This window comes from Cynocephalus volans, chromosome 6 (genome assembly GCF_027409185.1).
Source record: "Cynocephalus volans isolate mCynVol1 chromosome 6, mCynVol1.pri, whole genome shotgun sequence".
In the NCBI taxonomy this organism is placed as follows: Eukaryota; Metazoa; Chordata; class Mammalia; order Dermoptera; family Cynocephalidae; genus Cynocephalus; species Cynocephalus volans.
The window spans coordinates 47,335,874-47,348,293 of NC_084465.1; the positions used below are offsets into that span (position 1 = coordinate 47,335,874).

The following is a 12,420-nucleotide window of genomic DNA, read 5'->3' on the forward strand; positions in this document are numbered from 1 at the left end:
TAAATATTTGTGTGCATATTTGTATATATAAGAAAATTAACTGATAACTTTTTTTCTATAATTTCTGTATCTTCTACATTTACTGTGTCTTTTAGTTCATTTTGCGTTGCTATAACAGAAGTACCTGAGACTGGGTAATTTATAAAGAAAAGAGGTTTATTTGGCTTAAGATTCTGGGACAGCTGCATCTGGCATGGGCCTCAGGCTGCTTTTATTCATGGTGGAAAGCAGCAGGCAGCCGGTGGGTACAAGCAGATCACGTGGTGAGAGAAAATAAGAGATAAAGATGCCAGGGTCTTTTTAAGCAACGAACTCTCGCGGGAACTAATCGAGTGAGAACTCACTCATTAATCCCTCTTCCCCCAGGGATAGCATTAATCCATTCATGAGGGATCCACCCCCATGACTCAATCTGTTTCCAACACTGCCACATTGGGGATCAAATTTTCACATGAGTTTTGGAGGGGACAACACATTCAAACTCCATCATTGTGTATCAGTTTTGTTTCAAGAGAAAAAAAGATCAACAAATGTAAAAAAACTTCTCAGGAAGTAAACCTCATGGAGGGTTATTCTAGGAAGCCCATGGCTGAGAAGTGGTGCTCTAGGAGTCTTTCGTGCTCCAGAAAATTGGCAGCCCTTTCAAAGAGACAGAAATTCTTTACCATGGGTGGTGCTTCAGAGAGAACAAAGATTTCTGAAGGACCAAGAGGCTCTCCAGAGAAGCCTGGCTAACCAGGAAAATACCTGGTTCAGGGGACAACACTAAAACTTCAAACACATTCTTTGCTTAAATTTAGGAAAAGGGCTCATCGCCAAGAATGAAACAATGTAGGTAACTTAAGTTTTTCCTAATTTATTAGGTTTACATATCAAGCTCTATATGCTGTCTTGTATACGTAATGTAACTGAATGTTCTTGTGTTTGTAGGGTTTGTGGTATGCATCACGCTACAGACAAGGAAGGAGAGAAGAGACCAGAGTCTACTTCTTTTGTAAACCTTTGTGGTATGAAATGCATAGATACAGTGGGGGCACACTGCATGATGCTGATGGATTAATAATGGCTAAGTCAAATATCAAAAGTTGAACATGCAGAGACATTTTTTTTTTTTTTTTTTTTTGCAGCTGGCTGGTATGGGGATCCAAACCCTTGACCTTGATGTTATCAGCATCATGTTCTCCCAAGTGAGCTAACCGGCCAGCCCGAGACATATAACTTAATAAAGATCCCTACATAAAAAGCAAGATTCAAACATATGTATGGTTTTTTATTCATGGTTAAGATGTTGAGAGAGAATGCATTAAAGATATCTGGTGTCATTCATTTATTCAACAACTTACTGAGCAGCAATTCAGGACAGGTGTGGTGCTCTATGGTATCAAGGACATAGCCTCCTTCTGTCTTGTTGCACTTTGTATGCCTCAATTTCATGATCTAAAATGACAGCGTCGGTCAGGCAGCAGGACAGAGAAAGAAAAAAAGAAACTGCCACCACATGACATTTCTACCTTTTTCCACCTATGTAAAAGTTGCCCTGTGTGTAAAAAAAAATTGGGGCATTTATCACCACAGATGGATGAAAAAAATGTGTGAGTGAAATGAAAGGTATGGTGGTAAAGTGCACAGACTATGCAGCCAACTCCTTGGTTCAAACCCTGGCTAATAATGCATGGCAGTATTTTCTGTTTAGTAAATTATAGCCAGTCGGTGTATGAAGACTAGAGTAATATCTGGGAAACCAAGATACCTGAATTCTAGACTTGAATCTTGGCCCTGATTCTAACTATCCATGTTACCGTGGGAAAACTACTCAAACTTTTGAGGCCTCGGGTTCCAGATCTGTCACATTCAGAGGGTTGAGGTCGAAGATTCCTTAAATGTAAACTTTCAAAGTGCTTTTTTTGAGATCTTTCGAATCTTCATGCTCTTCAAAGAGCACCCAAACTTTCCCCTTACTATACAGTCTGAACTTGGAGAATCACTGTGTTATCTCAGTTTACATAGTAATCCTGATCTAAATTTTATTGCTCATGTTTGGGGGATGAGGAAATGGAGACCTAGCAAGTTTAAATAACTTGTTCAAGATCACATGGCTAAATAAGTGGTGAAGCTGGGATTATATTTAGTTCTGCCAATTCTAAAGCTGTGCATTTTCTACTTTTTTGTATGTTTTTCTGACATTAGACTTGATTTCCATACAGTAGGCCTGGATCCCAAATTTTCAGTATCTATATATTTACCCACGTAGCTCTCACTTTGATATTTCTAAATCTATACTTTTGAGCTGTCATTTGTTCATTTCTCTATTTCAACACTCCCTTTTCCTTGTTATTTATGGTGTTGTCAGCCCATATGGTCTAACTCCCATTTCTTACTCCTGTTAAATGTCTCCTACATGTCTGTTTTCTAGCAGTTACTCCTGATTTTTATCTGAAATAAAATTTTTATGTACTTGCCCATTTTATCCACTTTACAATGAAAAAGATTATATATATGTGAAGTTGGTGCTAAAGTTATAATAAACAATAGAGGATAAATGAAGACCAGAGAAGTAAAAACTCCAGTAATTATTTTCCATTTTCTTTTATATTTATTTAGGTCTTTGTAAGACAAGGAAGATGATTTTCATGTCTAAACACTGGAACAACCTAAATCATGTTAATATCACAATCCTTACCATCTTCTAAACAAAACTCTAAATGAATATTTGAATGGAAAAATAGTAAAAACAGTATTTAATATTTAGTTTTCACAATACAGAAACATCTCAGTGAAATTGTGTGCCACCAGCATTATGTATATTTGAGGTAATATTTGTATAATTACTAACTTTAACAAACATGGAAAACACTGCTTTTTGGTTATGTAATACATTAACTTTTAAAGTTAAGAATTCCACATTGTTGTAAAATAAGTTGAGTTTAGTGCTATGTCAATTAGGCAAATAGATATAAGCTCTATTACTAGCTCAACCTGAAAACGTAGAGTGCTTACTAATTATGTGTTATTAACACAAATGTCAATAAAAAATGATTAATCCAACAAGTGCAGAAACAGAATAACAAAAATATAATTATCAATATAGCTATTTTGTAAGAGTAAACTATAACATTATTGGGCCAAAAAAAGAAACTAAGGTCACTGCTTTCATTATATGTTCCAAAATTGTTCTCTATAAATATAATGACTAATTCTTATCATTTACCCTTATTTAATCTTCCTTTGAACAAATTTGCTGATACTGACAAGTATTTTCAAACACATCATCTGATTAAATAGATTATTATTAAGAACTCATCAAAGCTTTTAAGGCTATTAATGGTTTCATGCAACTTAAAAAATCTAATTTTGGAAGTAACTGGCTAATGAATTTTCCTTTTATTGGTAAATAGCCACCATACTCCAATATTATTGTCAGTATGTAAATATGATAGTTAACATGCTTATATTTTTCTTAAGAGCTGGAATACAGACTTTATAATATGTTTGAGATATCATCAAATATTTTGATAATGCCATTATGATACAGCTTATATGTGAAGTTAAAAAAATTGCTGGCCAGTTGAAGTGCATTTTTATGAACTGAATTTTAAATTTCCTAGAGGTTAACATGATAACAAATTTATTGTCTTGACACGGTGTATTATGGTCTTTTTTCATAAAGTTTACAGGTCTTTCTTATTGTCTTTTCCTAAATGACTCTGTAAGAAAAAAAAAATGTCATAGTACAGCAAAGAGTAAGAAACAGATTCATAGATATGACAAGGACCTTTAAAAAAACATTCTCTCTTCTGTGTATAGTTATTAATTATGAGAATAATCAAATGTGAAAATATGAATTGAGAAAGGCTTACATTTTAAAAACTATAAAATTTGTGGTTTTTGCTTAAAAAATTGTGTAGAGGGGGAAAATAACACTCTTGATAAGTTCATCATTTCCCTGCCTTAATCTATTTTGCTTTTGTTTCATAGGGTATACCAGGAAAACAAAATTTCTAAGATTTCCTTATTGCAAACCCAATTAAGACTTTAGGCAAGGAAAGAATGAAGGGCAAAAAACTCAGTTGGGGTGGCTTTTTTTTTGGCCTTCAAATATTTGCTAATAGAACTGGCTTCTCAAATTATACTCTGCTGAGCACATTATAAAGATGACTGTAATACATCATTTAAAACTGGAGGAAAATGGAGTAGAAATTAACCTTAAGTGATCACTTGAACTAAGAAAGTAAACGTTTACATCAAGAAAAAAATCTCATAAAATGGAGCTGCGGGGTGTTATTGCTTGTACACAGGAAATTCATCAAGCTCTTGTTCTGGCTGAGCACTACTGCCTTCAGAGCAACTTTATTATTTTTTTTATTTTTTATTTTGGTGGCCAGCCAATATGGGGATCTGAATCCTTGACCTTGGTGTTATAACACCGTACTCTAACCAACTGAGCTAACTTGCCAGCCCCAGAGCAACCTTAATATTAATTTAAAGCCATCAAGTAAGAAGACAGGATTAGAGAAGGTATTCTGAATGGGGTAACATACCATTTTCACACATTTATACATATCTGATCACTCTAGAAATAAATCAAAGCTTTAATGGAGCTGTTATTATGGACAAGTCCCTAAGTGAAGGGTGATTTTCCAAAATGAAACTTAAAAACTGGCAGGTGCTAATGACTTTTTGCTGTCAATAACCCATAGTTGGTTCTGTTTTTTCTTTTTTAGAAGAGAGCCAGGGCAAATAAGGAAAGGCAAAGACTACATGTTTTGAAGGGACTGTTTTCTAATGTTTATTTAGTGCCTATAACAGGGAGGGGAGCAGATGGGGAAATCCAAACGTATTTAAAAGATGCAAAGTGGGGTTTGTTTACGGTAAAGAAACCAGCTTTCCTTCTTTCGTTTTTGTTTCCTTAATATTTTAACAATCTTTGGTTTTATAATTGCTTCATTTAAAGTACATATCTACTATGTAAGATTGAGCATGTTAATAAGTTTCCCAAAGAACTTTAGGATATAATTCAATTAGTAAGGTTGGTTTGACAATAGAAGTAAAATTCATGAGGACAATTTGATCCAGCTTTTCACTGTAGATGGTCTCTAGCTATCTTTGCTTCTGAAGCAGGATTCAGAATGTGAATATTAAAGTTCAGGAGTCCCTTTTAAGAAAATGGTTCTCTTTTAATGACACCTAAATCTCAGAATTTTATACCGGTTCTCATACTGGACAATGGGAAGGTGGGTAGTGAATGGGAAATGTAGCTAATCAAGACATAACTAATAGCATCTTATGGCTGTATAGAGCCTTTCTTGATTAAAAATATTTAAAGGGCTTTCTTGCACAAGATCCGGTTTAATGCTCGTAAGGTATCATAATTCTCACTTAAGTAATAAAGTAGCTGAGGTGCATGTTAAATGACTCACCTGAGGTTTACAGAACTGGTAAACTATGGAGCTGAGATTTTTTTCCCCTCTTTAAACAGAGGCATTTATTACAAGGGATTGGTTTTATAGGTGATGAGAGAGTAGACACACCAAAACAGGGTGGGGCAAGGTACCTCAAGGAGTAGCAACGGCAGAAAACCATCACTACTCCTTGGGCTGGAGGGATGAAGGAGGATACAGTTACGGAGTGAGGGTCAACAGGTGAACGCTGCCCAGTGAAAACTGGGACCACGGAGGAAAGGAACTGAAGCCATCAAGGAGAATCTACCTAAAGCAGAGGGAGAAATTCCTGGCTTTCCCTTTCCTCTTGCCTTCAGTCTTCTACCAGTGCCTTCCATTAGCTAAACCTGCCCAGAAGTCAGAGAGCAAGGAAGCCTGGGAAATGTCCCTCCCTGAGATACAATGTAGAGCAGCACTGGGAGGAGAATGGATCCAAGAACACACAGTCCAGTGACCAGCACAGGTTGAAGAACATAGCGGTTACGGAGAAAGGTCGTGGAGAAAGATTTCCTGACTTTGAATGCTATCACTTTCTAGTTCAGTGACTTTGGGTAAATTATATAACATCTCTGGGTCTCAGTTTCCTTGTCCACAAAATAGGGAAATTAAAAAAACTTACTGAGTAGTCCTGGAGAGTAAAAATGACAATACATATGAAATCATTCGCAAAGTTCTTGGTCCAGAGCACATTCTCAATAAATGTCATCTATTAAATACTTCAAAAACTGGATAGAGGCAGAAATTAAATCAAGGCCTAAATGTGCTAGTGAACAGGGCCCAACTCTCAGCATGGCACGTGGCATATGTACAATGTGTCCTTTTCCAAAGAAACAGGCATAACAACTATTTTCCTGGAAAGGACTCATAAAAGCTCTCTATATACTTTGCCAAGAACGCAGAAGCTCAAAGCTGAAGGTAGCTTTTTGCGGGGGAAGGAAATGGGTTGAGGGGAATCTCACTGTTAGGCGCATTCTTCAGAGATTAAGAAATCCATTAGCTGTTACCACAATGTAAACATTCAGCAATGGACACTGGCTGTAAGAAACTGAGGGCATATTCCTGGTTTTCCTTTCTCCATTCTGAACATTTCTGATGTCCTGGCAAAGTCCACTGGTGTGGACACTCATTCTGGTTGAATATACCCTGACCTCATAAATAGAAAAAAAAATGTTGTATAGTATTTCTAGGTGAAATGCCCCTGACGTGACTTCTTCACTTCCCATACAGGATCATGAAAGATGCCGCGGAGTAATTTTTATCATTCCCTGAGGAGATCAGCAATTTGAGGATTTCTATTTTAGAAATGCAGAAGGGGTAGTCTTGCTGAAAATTTAACTACCTACTCTAGACCATGTGATCTAAGCCCTCAACATCCTGGATTTGGAGCACACAAGGTATCCACTCTACTCTGGGCTGCCCTGTCTTTTCTTTTGGTATTGTCAAAGTATGCTAGTTAAATCAAACATGCAAACCAACTGGGAATATCGGACTACAAATGTGCTTTGCATTGCTTCTTGACTGACTCTAACCAAGGCCAAAATGGCTGATTGAGAATAAGTCATTCTTCCAGCAAAATTTCTACAGAGAAAGTAATACTGATGATGATAATTATGATAACAGCCATTATTTCTTGAGTGTTACTATCAGCCAGGCACAGAAGCACCCTACAAATTCTATTTAGTTCTCCCAAGGACCCAGTGAGCAAGAATTATTATTGTTCCAATTTTACAGATGAAGAAAGTGAACTCCAGAGAGATGATATAATCTGCTTAAGATCAAAAAGCTAGTATGAGGCCAGGTATAGAAATTCTAGGTCTGTTTGACTCCAAATCCATGAGTATAATGTCTGCTTGCCTTGTGCCAGGCACAGTGCTAGACCCTGGAGATACAATGACCATCAAGATGTAGGGAAACAGGGCTGGCCAGTTAGCTCAGTCAGTTAGGGAGTGGTGCTGTTAACACCAAGGTCCAAGGTTCGATCCCTATACCAGGCAGCCACAAATAAAAAATAAACAAATAAAAAGATATAGGGAGATGAGTACAATGAAATAAACAGCTGTAATTGCTAAAAAGCCTTGACTGAAAGCCAGGAAGGCTGCCCAATTATGAGGACGAGCCCAACCTGTCTTGATAGGAACTGAGAAGGAGGGCCAGGGAGGCCTCTGGAATGGTCTTTCCCCCAGTTCTCCACACACAATCAAAATGTAGATGGGAAATCAATTTGGGTTAGTGGCTGGCAGCTGACAAGCAGGGGAAAGACAAGCCCAACATGGATCAATGTTTGAAACTGACACTTTCTAGACCATAGGGGAAGAGAAAGAAAACCTATGGCATAGATCTGACTTTGTGGCTTTAACAACAAAAAGGTTTTTTTCCTATTTCCATCTTTTAAACCAATTCTGGAGATAAATAATATATTTGAAGGCCCACTTTGTCCTAGAGGTCTAAAACACTGGGATAGAAAGAGTAGTGTGATGTGGAACTTCAATTTTTGGCCTTATTTTGGCATGAATATGGCAAATATTCCAAGCAGCAAAACTCAATTTTTCCAGAATTAGTCTGTTTTTCAATGCTGCCATTTTTGTGGCTCAATTCTTTTGCTTAAAACTTCACCAAAACTGGAATGCTGTAAGTTAGCATGTCAGCAATTCTTTATGTTATGATTATTATCTTGAATTTTCCTGCAATGTCCTGATCTTCACCCTCTAGGTACAAATCTGGCTTCTTTAATCATTTAACAAAGCCAGGATTAAATACATCCTCTTGATTTGGAAAGGTAAAATAACCTAGTTTAATTATTATTTCAAAAAAATTAGGCCCATAAAGTGCATGTTACCCACCTGAAGCTCTGAGTGTTCTTTCAGGAGCAGATCATATTCTTGCGAAAGTCTCTCTGATTGCACCTTCATTGTCATCACATCACTTTGTGCCTTAGAAAGGGCTAGAAAATATCAAACAGAATGTTATTTTTATTTTGGAATAATTTCAGATTTACAGAAAAGTTTCAAGACTTAAGTAGAGAACTCCTGTGTAGTCTTTACTCAAATTCACCCACCGTTAATGTTGTGCTACACTTGTTATCATGTTCTCTCCCTACACATCGTTATTTTCTTGAATCATTTGAGAATAAGTTGCAGACATTGTGCCCCTTACTCTTTAATACCTCACTGTGTATTTCGTAAGAACAAAATATTCTCCAACATAATCACAGTATAGTTACCAAATTTAGAAAATTTAATATCAATACTTTAAATCCAATCTACTGTCCATATTCCATTTTTAGCAATTGTCCCAATTATGTCTTTTTTAGCATTTTTTTTTTCACTTCTCCAGGACACAGTCCTGGATCACATATTGCATTTAGTTGTCATGTCTCTTTAGTTTCCTTTAATCTGGAATAGTTCCCCAGCCTTCCCCCAGCCCTCCTCTTCCTGCCCTTTATGACGATGACATTTTTAAGATCCAGGACACTTTAAAAACAGAATGTTCTTCATTTTGTTTTGTCTGATGTTTCCTCATGATTAAATTCAGGTCATGTATCCCACTTACATATGAATATGATATAAGTGATGTTGGATGCTTCTCAGGGCATCTAGAGAGAGAGGCCCATCACATCCAAAGACCTTTTGTGCCTCATTGGTTTTTTCATTTTATAGTTACTATACTACTATAATACTTCCCCCTTATAACTAAAGATGCAATATATGGGAAGACAATTTAGACTATGCAAACATCCTGCTCCCTGTATTTAGCATTAATTGATAATTCTTACCCAAACCAATCTTTATTACGATGGTTGCAAAATGGTGATTTTTCAACTTCACCATTCCGTCCACATTTATCAGTAAGCATTCTATTGTAAGGAAGAGGCTTCCTTTCTTCTCCATCCTTTTAATCATTTGTCTATCATTCTGTCTGTCCATCCATCCATCAGTATGAACTTATAGGTTCCTATTTTTTCAATGTTATAATTCATTACTATATTTTATTATTCTGATGTACAAATTTCTCCAGATTTGGCTAGTGAGAACCCATTCTGGCTGGCTCCTAGGTCCTTTGACTATGTCACCAGGATTTTTTTTGAGTATTTCTTTACTTTTTGGCACAAGATGTTCCAGGTTCATCCTAAACCTTCCTCTGCTCAGCTGGGACTCAGGCATCACAGGGAACAGAATTTATCAGAAGAATCTGCTTCTGAAAATACTGATAGAAAAAATGTCATTCTTGCAAAGGGATGGATTTTCTGGTATATAAAAAGTAAAGTAGATTCCACATTCTAATAATGCCTGACTAGTCCTGGTGGTTTTAAGAATGTTGGTGCTACAGTCTGAATATGTGTGTCCCCACAAAATTCATATGTTGAAACCTAAGCACCAATGTTATGGTATTAGGAGGTGGGGCTAGGAGGTGATTAGGTCATGGGGGCGGGGCCCTCATGAATGGGATTAGTGCCCTAATAAAAGAGGCGCCAGAGCTGCCTTCTCCTTTCCAACATTTGAGGACACAGCAAGATGGCACAAACTATGAACCAGGAAACAGGCCCTCACCAGATATCAAATCTGCTGCAGCCTTGATCTTGGATTTCACAGCCTCCAAAACTGTGAGAAACAAATTTATATTGTTTATAAGCTACCCAGTCTATGGTACTTTGTCATAGCAGCCCAAATTGACTAAGACAGCTGGTCAGGTGCTTGTATTGAACAGGGATTGTTTTTTGTTTTTTTGTTTTTATTGGTCATGAATATTCATGGGGTACAAAGCTGACCATCACCACTCGTGCCCAAGATATGATGGCCAGATCAATACTGGCAGCATGTCCATTACCACAAACTGCAATTATACCCTGTGTCCCCCACCCAATTAATCCCTAACCTCCCCCGCTCCACTCCCTCTTTCCCCCAAAGGATTGGTTTTAATGTTAAAAATAATTTATACCTAAATTTCTGACATGAAATAAATTAGTTAGAAAATTTATTATGTTTTAGACATCAACTCATTAGCTCCTTACTAAAAGATGCTAGAAAACCACTTTTACAGCTTATCTAGGAGTTTCTGCTGGTTACTCCTGGTATGAAGCTATATCAAAACAAATGCAGGCAAATACTGCTTTTCTGACACTTATCAAGCCAAGGTATAAACTGTTTCTTATTTTTGTTTTGTATTTCAGTGAATATTAATAAACCTGACAATTACTGTCTTATTAAATTTACTCCAATTAGGGGAGGCTGTTATTGTCTAGAAGCCTCTTGCACTGTTTCCCAGCCCTTTCTCTATCTTCTGTTTTATAAAAATTACAATATTCTGTTTTGGATGATTTCCACCTCCTTCTGGAAGTGCATCTGTAACTAAGGGATTATTTAAACTTGTTATCTGACATGTGAATATGCTTGTTTTATTTTGAGATATATCATTTTGGAAACAGCATATATAGGGAAAACATTATTGGACAAGGAGGTTTGAGGTGACACATCTAAGTTGCTATTTCAATTTTCTTATCTGCAAAAAATGGGTTCCTATCATTTGCCAGTGGTTTTATGGAAATGCTGAGATATTTCATGAAAATATTGGCCAGATTCAACTACAGATTAAGCTATGTCTTAGTCACTAGGAACTTTTTAAGGCACATGTATCATTTATTAACATAGAAAATAACCCCAATTAATGTTACAGTGACACACCTAAGCCAAAATGTTTGGGCAAAATGTTTGTGTAAAATGACATATAAACAGACCTAAATTATCTGTGGTCTTTCCAAGTGCCAAACTTAAATTTATGGAGCTATATGCACAGTGGGAGGAGCTGGAGAGACTAATGCACTGTGTGAATATATTATATCACTATGATTTCTACCAGAGATAACAGACAACACCAGCTAAGCTCTGCTGGGAAACGGAAGAGAAATTTTTTAGAGGAATCAGTGTGGCAGCTAAAGATGGGCTGTTGTACAATAGTTATAAAGATTGAGTCAGAGGAAAACGTGTTTTATTTAAAAATTTTCCATACCTATAGTGTTGGCTTCTTTTCAGTTTATTTGGTACTGTTCTTGAATTTGAGAGTGTGATACATTGAAGCTGAATCAGTACTTAATCCTCACATGTACTTACTATTCCTTTGCCAGTAATCAATCACTGGACTGTTAAACCAGAATAATGCTTCCAATATACGTGGAAAGCAGACACACAAACTTCTGTTTGGTAAGAAACATAAACTGTGGTTTTAATTATATTACAGTTAATTTTGTGCATGCCTATATTGTTGGGTCTGAGTAGGTAAGGTCTCTGTTTTATTCATTCACTTCAATCATCGCCCACTCTCTCTCAATCTTAATCCATCGATTGATAAGGTTTATTGATTCTACTTCCTTTTCAACTCTCCAATCCATCCATTCCACTCCATCTCTGCAACCACTGTCCTCATCTCTAGCTTATATTATTGAAATGGATTCCTCACCTAGTGGCCTGGCTACTCTCACTCACTGTTCACAGTGCTCTCAAAGTGATTGCTCTCATGCTTAAAAACCCTCTGATATTGCCCCCAAAATGTTAACATATAAACATGGCACATGAGGCTCTTCATGATGGCTCCAAGGCCTACTGCTCAACTATCTCCACTGATCCCATCTTACTTTAGGCTCCAGTTGCATTGAGCTCTTTGTAGTACCTCAAAAGTGCCACACTCTTTCAGTTGCATGCTGCTCATTTTGTTAAATCATCCTTTCTATCTCCCCTAACCTCCCTGCCTCACTCATTCTCTCCCATTTGATCAGACTAATTACTATCCTTCAAAATGTCACAGAAATTGTCCTTGATCTCCAGCATTGCCTCTACTGCATCTTGAACTTATCTTCATCATAGCACTTATTATACTAAAGGGCAACTATGTCCTCACTACACTCTGGACTACTCAAGAAATAGAGCTGTGTCTTATCTCTCTAAGAATCCAGCACACTGTCTAGCACATGGAGGTGCTTAAAATATGTTCC

At 36.9% G+C, this 12,420-nt stretch overlaps 1 protein-coding gene across 2 annotated transcripts in view; it reads right to left on the bottom strand.

Annotated features, from left to right (window-relative positions):
- Positions 1-3,585: 3,585 nt before the first annotated feature.
- The window catches only part of BCAP29 (B cell receptor associated protein 29), a 45,041-nt gene continuing 36,206 nt past the window's right edge, over positions 3,586-12,420 (bottom strand). For both annotated transcript variants that reach the window (XM_063099268.1, XM_063099266.1), the window contains exons 7-8: positions 8,279-8,379; positions 3,586-3,704 (exon numbers count right to left, since the gene is read on the bottom strand). In XM_063099268.1, the coding sequence (XP_062955338.1) occupies positions 3,669-3,704; positions 8,279-8,379 (137 nt within the window). In that variant the 3' untranslated portion in view covers positions 3,586-3,668. The remainder of the gene's footprint in view (positions 3,705-8,278; positions 8,380-12,420) is intronic.